At 31.5% G+C, this 10,279-nt stretch overlaps 1 protein-coding gene across 2 annotated transcripts in view; it reads left to right on the forward strand.

Annotated features, from left to right (window-relative positions):
* Positions 1-7,216, forward strand: part of LOC124357651 (MIT domain-containing protein 1-like) — a 48,988-nt gene extending 41,772 nt beyond the window's left edge. Inside the window, exons 4-5 of one of the 2 annotated variants that reach the window (XM_046809628.1) lie at positions 5,583-5,635; positions 5,966-6,107. In XM_046809628.1, coding sequence (XP_046665584.1) covers positions 5,583-5,622 — 40 coding nt within the window. In that variant the 3' untranslated portion in view covers positions 5,623-5,635; positions 5,966-6,107. Of the gene's footprint in view, positions 1-5,582; positions 5,636-5,965 lie in introns of both variants that reach the window. The other variant, XM_046809627.1, reaches the window with a different exon arrangement.
* The last annotated feature ends 3,063 nt before the right edge of the window (positions 7,217-10,279 follow it).

Consider the following 10,279-nt stretch of genomic DNA (forward strand, 5'->3'; position numbering starts at 1 on the left):
TATTTTACCTTGGATCAATGAGGTTCGGTTGGTCAGTATCTGGTAGGTTAAGGAATGTGATGAGGTAAGTGAATAGCTGAGCAGTGCAGCCAACCATAACAATTGATCTCCGAGCATACCTGTCTTCTGATCCAAATATTAAACTGAAGAAACTCTCAGAGTATCCATTTATAGTACAAATTGCATTGAATCCCCACGGTTAGTCATAATAGAAAATATGCACGAGTCTATAATATAAAAATGCTTGAAGCAAACCGAAGTAGAAGAGCACATCATCTACTCATCACGAAACCAACTCAAGAAATTGACCTGCCAAATTTTACAGTGCCATCTCTTGCAACTTAACAACAATTTGAGTATCATAAATACCGAGTTCATGCATACTTTTGGCACCTTGTAGTTCCTCTACTTAGCATCTTTGTGGTTTCTGTGTCACCAAGGCAAGTCCTTATATCTCGAATTGAAAATGTAACTGTCTACATAAGAACACAAATCTAGGTTGTAATATTAAATTGCATTTCTTTTATTTCTGAAAACAATGTGTTTTTTGAATACCAATGCAAATGATGAGATAGCTAACTGATTATTGTTATGCAAGTTGTATTATGTGTCGCAAACACTTACTGATTATTGTTATGCAAGTTGTATTATGTGTCGCAAACACTTCTTTATAAAGTGGTGATTTTGAACTATTTCCCATTTATGAAGTAGGTATAATGTGGTTAAAATGTTTCATTATACTAAGTTCATGCAAATACCTTGATATAAGATATAGGGCACACTTTTACTAAACAGCCATATTGTATTTATTTTTGTGGAAAGGAAAATTTATCACTGTAAGCGTATTTAATTATTAATAAAAAGGATATTAATTTTAGGAGGTTTTTATTGACAGAATACATATACATAAATGAAACAAATAAGCAATGTACAATTAATTTTGAACTATCCAGCTGTACAAATATTCTTGTAGTGTTCAATTAATCTTTCTTTGTTATTTATGTTCAACTTGAAGTACTTGTGGAGATCCTGTATTAGATTTGGAATCCAAATTTAGATTTCTTCCAATGTTTATTGAACCTCTTCGACAAACTTTATTTTGAAATGTTACTCGTCTGGAACTACGGTGATTTTTTCCACTGTGTTGATTTTATCCGTGAACTGATGTGTCTCGAAAATGTGTCTGTTCTGGAGTTTTCTAAATTTGCAGGGAAGATTTTAATCCAAACTTTTGCTACTGGAATAGCAAGAACTCGTCTCCTTCTGGTGTTTAATACCACACGAAGTTTGATTCCTTAATTTCATTCCTTGTTGTCCAAATACTTGTTTTGTTGTGGTGTGTGCTAAACTTCATTTCCTTCCAAGATATCGCTCTTGGAACAACTGGAATTTGTCTGCTTCTGGCGTTTCTTGAACAAGCACAAGAAATTTGGTTCCTGGTACATAAAAAACACTTGTACGAGGGATTTAATTCCAAGATTTCGCTCTTGAAACAACGGAAATTTTTCTGCTTCTGGCGTTTCTTGAACAAGCACAAGAAATTTGGTTCCTGGTACATAAAAAACACTTGTACGAGGGATTTAATTCCAAGATTTCGCTCTTGAAACAACGGAAATTTTTCTGCTTCTGGCGTTTCTTGAACAAGCACAAGAAATTTGGTTCCTGGTACATAAAAAACACTTGTACGCGGGATTTAATTCCAAGATTTCGCTCTTGAAACAACGGAAATTTTTCTGCATCTGGCGTTTCTTGAACAAGCACAAGAAATTTTGTTCCTGGTACATAAAAAACACTTGTACGAGGGATTTAATTCCAAGACTTTGCTCTTGAAACAACGGAAATTTTTCTGCTTCTGGCGTTTCTTGAACAAGCACAAGAAATTTGGTTCCTGGTACATAAAAAACACTTGTACGAGCGATTTAATTCCAAGATTTCGCTCTTGAAACAACGGAAATTTTTCTGCTTCTGGCGTTTCTTGAACAAGCACAAGAAATTTGGTTCCTGGTACATAAAAAACACTTGTACGAGGGATTTAATTCCAAGATTTCGCTCTTGAAACAACGGAAATTTTTCTGCTTCTGGCGTTTCTTGAACAAGCACAAGAAATTTGGTTCCTGGTACATAAAAAACACTTGTACGAGGGATTTAATTCCAAGATTTCGCTCTTGAAACAACGGAAATTTTTCTGCTTCTGGCGTTTCTTGAACAAGCACAAGAAATTTGGTTCTTCGATTTAGTTCCTGTTACAGCAAATACATTGTCTTGTTGTGGTGTGCATTAAACTTAACAAGGAATTTCATTCCAACATTTATTTCTTGGAACAACAGGAATTTTCCTGCTTCTCGCATTTATTGGACTAGGACATGAAATTTAATTCCAAGATTTGGTTCCTGGAGCAGCAGAAACTGGTCTGCTTATTGTGGTTATTGAACAGTATGAAAAATATTTCATAATTTCACTCCTGGAGGAAAATAATGATATTTCTGTGTTAACTAACCTTGTATGAGAAATTTCATCCTGGCACCTCCAATCATTGTCTTCGTCTAATATGATCTTGTTACTGGAACCTTGAATTTACTTCAGTTGAACTATGTATATTTCATGTATCTCTGTTGATCTTGTGAATCATGTTCAGTTTGAAAAATAAGAGACAATTTGTTTTGTACACAAGTTTGTTTTGTAGTGTAAAAAACTGTGTATTGCAGAATTAGAGACAGCTGGATTATCCAATTTTACTAATGTCGGATCTGATCATGTTTCTTCTTTCAATTTTGAATTTAGAATGATTTTTCGTAATTTATTACCATGGAAACAAAGTGTACAGTGATTTTATTGTAAATAAAAGCTTAATAATGAAATATTTTATTTAATACGTTTAATTATGACATTATCCTGTTTTTGACCTTTTATAAGATGACAAAACATTACACAAAATTAATAAACAAATAGATACATAAAATTGTAAAGCAAGATTACCACATGTTGACACCATTGTATTTCTTAAAGAAATTGCAAATAAAGAATATTGTCTATAGTAAATTATAACAAGGAATATATATAATATTTTATTATCATAAAATTAAATTGAATTTAAACCGTTTTTAATTAGATGTATCCAAAATATTGTAGTTGTCATCCATCCCATGTCAAAAAAGCTATTCCAAAGAGTTTAGCTAAAAGAGCCCAAAATTTATGCAGTGAAAAATATCACTTAGAACAATATATTGATAATTTATTATCAGCATTTTCCAAAAGGGGTTATCCACGCAAACTTTTAAACAACAAACTTAACACTAAATCACTATCAATTGGAACAAATAAATCTAAATTTGACAATAATGATCCAAAATTGTTAACAAAATACCACCGAGGACTTTATAAAATTAACAATATACTTTGAGTAGCGTACAATTTATTGGACAGCTCTGCTTCAACTAAAAACATTTTTAAATACACTCCAAAAATAAGATTTAGAAAACCACCAGTTTTGAAAAATATTTTAGTACATCCAAAATTACCTGAGCACAAAGACCAAGAAAACGTGACAGTTGGATCACATCCTTGCAATAAACCCAGGTGTTTAGTTTGCAACATGTGCTCTACTTCAAAAACATTTACAAGCAGTTCTACACAAAAATCATACAGTATATTTGAAGACTTATCATGTGAATAAAAAAATATTGTTTATCAAATTTAGTGCAAGTTATGCCTTAAAGATTATATTGGCTAAACAATAAATTCTCTTAGAACAAGGATGACAGGGCACAGGTATGCATATAAACATAATAAGACAGAGCAACCTGTAGTGGCACATGGCTTAAAACATAATTTAAATTTTGAAGAAACATATTCAGTGAAATCAATTAGAAAAATATCAGAAAATTTAAGTACAAACAGTCTTAGAACCATGGAACAAGCCCATCAGCTTGTCACTAAATCAAAATTTCCAAATGGATTAAATTTAAGGTGACTTAGTCAACAAAGTGACAACAAAGTGAAATTTAAAAAATCAAATCATATGTTTACTATTCTAAATAATTTTTATTTCCTGTATTGATGTTTTATGTTTATTTTATTTTATTCTTATAGCCCTATTTATAATTCGTAATTTCCTGAAGACGGCTTAAGCCGAAATATAGAAAATGTTTAATTTAAACAATTGGAGATTTATATATATATAAAACATAAATCCTTAATTAAATTAATTTCTAAACTAACCAGATATAAAAAGAACGATTATACCCGTATATAATATATAGTAATAATATTTATAATATTTTGAATATATCTAATTAAAAAACCGTTTAAATTCAACTTAATTTTATCATAATAAATTATTTTTATATAAATTACAACTTTATCAAGTACATAAAAAGAGACATACTATAGAAATTTAAAAAATCTAAAGAAGGATCACCTGTTTACAAAAGTTTTTAAATACTACATGTATTTACATTAAAAAGAATTTCTGGAAAGTTTTTGATTTACAAATTAAGATTATTGGCTGAGCGTTAATGGGTAATTTTACATTGCTAATTCTGTCCACCTACATGTAAATGAACGTGTCTATGGATCTGTAATTTTGCATGAAGCCTCATTTTTATATAAGCAACGCTGAGTTCGGTGATGGTGGACATCACTACATGGGATTTGGTAGAGCGTTACCGAATAATTTTACACTGGTCATAAGGGTAACCAAGATGGCAACAGGAAAATAGTGGAATAAATAAATAAAATTATGTGAGATTTAACATGTGCCGCTTTAATTGGTAGAGTAAAACAAACAAATAATCGAGTGGAAAGTCAATGTTAAAAGTTGGTGACAAGATTTGATTTCAGTACACTCCCTATCTCACAGTAACTTTTATTATTTAAACACTATGCTGTGAAACCTAACTCATTGAACAAAAATTTTGAAAGTATTATATGGACAAGATATCTCGAGAAATATTTTTTTACATGATTTCTAAGTAGACAAGACATTATTATGGTGTGAGTTTTATGTGGTGTATATCCAATCATGGAATGTGGCGGAAGGGTAATTAAAGCCTATTACTCAGTAGGCTGACACAATTTCTCTTTTAGGAGACGTAACAATTTATTTTCTGTATTAATGTCTGTGTGTCTTGTCCACAGTACATCTCTAGAATGATATGAGTTATAAACTTCAAATTTTGCATGAAACCTCAGCTAAACCTGTAACGTGTGGTGTACTCCTGCCTTGATTAACTATTCTATAACAGACTATAATAATTAGTGTTGTGATTTGTTTTTATTAAACAAATGTTTTAGAGTTAGTGGAGTTAATATACAACATTGTGGTTGTGACTCCTGACTTGTGCTTGTCACAGTGTTCTGGCATGATTTGTTTATTTTAACTGAGATTGTAGTTAGGTGTTGTAGCTTGGTTTTTCACTAAGCTAGAGGTAGAGGTCAGATTGCTGGTCTTGAAACGTTGTGTTACTGATTTTTTGTATTGCTGAACGATGTTAAATGTCCGAAAAAGTCCTGTTTCCGTTCTAGTGCTTTATTAATAAAATATATTCACACTTAAAATGTACCAAAATTCTTATTTATTACAGTGCAGGAAGAGTGGCCACAGCTGCCAGTGTCACGCCGTAGTGGACTATAATCGGTCAGTGGAGTAGTTGATCCGTTTCATTTAGAACTCACAGTTTTATTTAATTGGATCGTTGGACAAACTAGCCATTGGTGTAATCAAACCTAAATATTAAAAGGTTACTTTTTATAGAAATGGAGTTGTTAGTCCAACAAACTACTACATATATAAGCTATTAGTGTTTATTTATAAATTTAGGATCATTGGCCCAACAAACCATTTAGATGATGGGTTTGTTTTTTAAATGATTATGGGACCAAGGATCTTTGGTCCCAACGACCATGTGTTATGTATTAAATTGCTCATGTTTAATGATTTTCATATGCTGAATCTGTTTTCTTACAGACTAAGTAATGGATGGGTAATCAAAATAGGTAGAGGACTTGACTACTTCAAGCCACCCAGAGGAAAATTTTCATTGGGTTGCCATGACCTAGATCTGAGACCTTGTCTTGCGACAACAGTGGATATATTTCGCTTGTGATAATCGCTCAACTACGGACATGATCTCCAGTGCAGATTAATAGATGCAACACTTGTGCCTTAAGTCTTGCTGTCCATTGATAAAGTGAACTTTGAATTCAGTCTCCTTATTACATTTTTTTTAGCTCTTGTTATATGTATTATAGTGACTAAAGGAATTTCCTACTTTTTATTAGCAATGGATTCTTCAATTGCATTTTTAATTTTTTAGACTTGCCAGCGCTATTGAAAGTACTTTTATCTTAAGTGTGTGTTTTTTTTTTTTATTATTATTTTAGCATACTGTACAATTTCTATGTTCAACCCATTGCAGATCACTGACGAAATAGCTCGTCATGCAGTAGCAGGACATAATGTCACGGTGACAATCTCAGGTCGCAAAAGCAATCTGCTTTTAATTTTATCTGCTAAGAGTTGTAATGATGTGTTGACTTTGTGAGTGTCACTAACAGTCTACTCTAAATGTTTTTTACAACAGATTTTTTTCTCTAAAAAACTTGTAAATGTTCTTTAGATTGCAGTTGTATGCCAAAGTTTAAGAATAAGCTTTTTTAATCTCCGGTATGTAGCACTACTGATTTAATGTTTCCCTCAGCTGTTGTTATACTAGCAACTAGTTTCACATTTTAAGGTATCTGTTATGTATATTATTATGTGCTGTTCAAAAGTGGAAAATTTACAATTGTCTGTAATGATTGGTGTTAATTAGGGGATGCTAGCTAGTGAGTGTAACATGAAATTTTGCAGTAGGTTGTGAAATAATATATTATATATCTTTTTCTAAGTATATCGATGAGAAAATATGTCGAATTTATATTTAGTATTAGTAAGTTTAGTATAAATACTAGACGGTTCAATGTGGCGTTATACTACTGTTCTGCTGACAATGTATAATTTAATTCACGCCTACTGGATATCATGTGGCTATAAAAAATTATCCACAATGGGTTAAACATATTTTATACATTTAGTTCTTATATCGTAGATCATGTTATTGAAACCAAACAATTTAATAATGTTGTTTTATATTTTTAATACTGTAAAACTGTGAATATTTTTTAATTAATCAAATATGATTGTCATTTTTCCAATAAAAATGTTTTATTAATAAAAGTGCATTCTGTTTAACCTCATCTTCCCTGCAACATGTTTTAAATAAATGGTCCAACATTTCTTTTTCTTGTGTTCCTGAATATTTTCCTTGGAATGTAAGTAGTGTTTACTGACATAATGATGGTCAATAATAATCCTATGAATTTGTGGTTATTATTTTTCATTTTAATAGATTCTATTAATAATTAATTGGAATCATATTTAAAATAACACTGAAAATGGAATACAATTAATTATTCAACTCATTAGTTTTGAATTTATTTCAATAAACTTAAGTGCAAAGTGAGACTAGAGTTTAAAAATCTGAATGTTAAAAAATTGAAAACTAAATTATACCAATAATGAAGTTATTTTATTATGAATAAATAATAAAAAAATATACTTTCACCGAAGTATAACAAGTAAAACAATTTTACCTTTTCATCGTGTGTTGTATTCTGTTTGTATGTTTAAGTAAAAATTAAAATAAATATAGAATAATATTATAGATAATATATAAATTCTAATAAATGTTGTAAAATTTGTGATGGCAAGAACACAAGACTCGTACATTCACAAATAAATAGATAAACAGTAACACAATTTACATCTACAAAATTAAAAAACATGTAAAAATGAAATAAATATTGTACATTAGTATACAAGTATATACTGTATTTAAATAAAGATATGAATAATTGTTATAACATTTATAATAGCAACAAATTTTATTTATTAAAAGATTAAAACATACATTTACAAATAAATAATTGATAGACAATAGTTAACAACATAAAAAATCAAATGTATATATAAAGTAACAGAATTTAAAACTATGAATAGTGTATATACATCACATGAAACATACAAAAATATAGTCAAACCTCAATATAATGAACCCCAATATAACAAATTCCTTAATATAATACATTTTTTTAAATCCCCCTAGAAGTCTCTGTAAGAATCAATGCAAATTTCACCTCTATATAACGAATAAAGCATACTCACAACCTCGATATAACAAATTTTTAGTAGTCCTGGAAAAAAAAATTATGGTTGCCTGTAAAGTCGGTTTTACGGGCGAAGATTTTACGTGACAACATCTTTTTCTCGGTAGAATATTTATTGATATGAATATTATTAAATTGCACAATAGGAACAAGGAATTGAATGAAAATAAGAATTGCACAAATTTTAACTATAGAAATATATTTTGTTTACTAAAACATTGTACATAATTTGAAATTAATTAAAATTTGTTATTGTAAATGGTAAAGTTGAATAAAACATTTACTAAAATTGGAATTTGAAATTCTTGCTAAACACAGTTAAATTCTAACTCCGCGTGTGGTGACTGGTCGGTTTAGTTCGTTTGTTTGGTCGCACTGTTATGACAGGTTAGAGGTTATAATTTGTTATTTTAAATGTTTGACTAGCAATACGCGCTGTTTCTTCTCAATCGACTGAATTACGATTGATTGCAGAGTGATTTAAACTAATAATTTACTTAACACTATCAACATTTGTCAATAGTATGACATAACCTATAAACTCATTTTCTCAACTTTTGTGTCAATCTAACAATTAATCAATCAATCATAGTTTACGATAATGAAATATCAGTGTACAATTATTTACCTTTATTGTTGTAGTTGTTGTAAATGACGAATCTAAGCACTCCACATGTTCACGAATAAACATAGTTATCTGCTTTATCCCGTGCAGCGGACCCACAGTTATCTGCTTTATCCCGTGCGGCGGACCCACTGGACGGGCATCGTAACGTTACCGGGCGTTACACTTTTTCATGAGTGACTCCGAGCCGCAACCTAATTTAAGACGTTGTCACGTCAAAAAGAAACGGGGTGCTATAAGTGTAGAGTGTAAACGAAAAATTATCAAATGCGTTAAAGATAATCCGAAAAAAAATTGGACATTGCGAAAAAATTTGGTATTCCGCCCAGCACTTTAGCTACAATTTAAAAAAAGAAATAGAAGTTCGATGACGGAAGTGTACTGTGTTCTAAAGTCATGAAGGACGTAGAGGAGTGTGTGCTTATGGTTGAAGCAGTGCTGAGACAAAAATATTTCAATAAGTGGACCTATACTTCAAGAAAAAGCCCAACAGTTTGCGTTTTAACTGGGGAACGAGAACTTCCGAGCTAGCAATGGATGGTTGCAAAACTTTAAAAAACGAAATGAACTTATTTTTTGAAAAGTGTGCGGAAAGTGCAAAAGTCGATGATGGTGTTCGTACTGAGTGGAAAGATAAACTTCCTGTGCTAACTGAGGGATATGAACCAGAATCATTTATAACGCAGTTGAAACTGGATTGTTTTTCAAATGTTTACCTGATAAAACATTGTCATTTAAGGGTGATAAATGCCATGGTGGAATGGAAATGCCATGTTGTTTTAAAAACGTGATGAACTTCCTACAGACTACATGGCGAATACAAAGGCTTGGATGAATTGTGACGCTTTCAGTACATGGCCTCAAAGTGTTAACAAAGATATGAATAAGAAAAAGAAGAAAATTCTCATCTTCATTGCTAACTGCATGGCTCGTGGAGACATTCCTAGGCTGAGTAACATTAAGGTCGAGTATCTTACTCCAAACTGCAACCGCTTGACCATGGTATTATCTGAAGTTTTAAAGTAAATTATAGAAAAGAGGTCAAACAACAGTTCCTTAGAGACGTGGAAAGCCGTCTACCTACAAATATCAATGTCTTGGACGCCATGTGGATGATCACAAAAGCAGTGGAGTAAAGTTACAGAAACTACAATTTCTAAAGTAGAGTTGTTTCAAGAAGAGTGGATTCACTATCACAACTCAGGAGGACAATTCAGACCAACCTCCTGCACAAGAAATTGACAATGCGGAGGGTTGGGAAACAGTCAAAGAAGCATATGAGCTAGAGAAGGATGCAGAGTTCGAAGACTTTGTTACTTTTGATGACGACGTGGCTGTGTGCGGGGAGTTGACGGACGCTGACATAATTTCTTCTGTGACCTCTGCTCCGGACGAAAATGTAGCTGCCGAAGATGACGATGACGATGAACCAGATTGTGTAATGCCCAA

The sequence above is a fragment of the Homalodisca vitripennis genome, chromosome 3, assembly GCF_021130785.1.
Source record: "Homalodisca vitripennis isolate AUS2020 chromosome 3, UT_GWSS_2.1, whole genome shotgun sequence".
NCBI lineage: Eukaryota > Metazoa > Arthropoda > Insecta > Hemiptera > Cicadellidae > Homalodisca > Homalodisca vitripennis.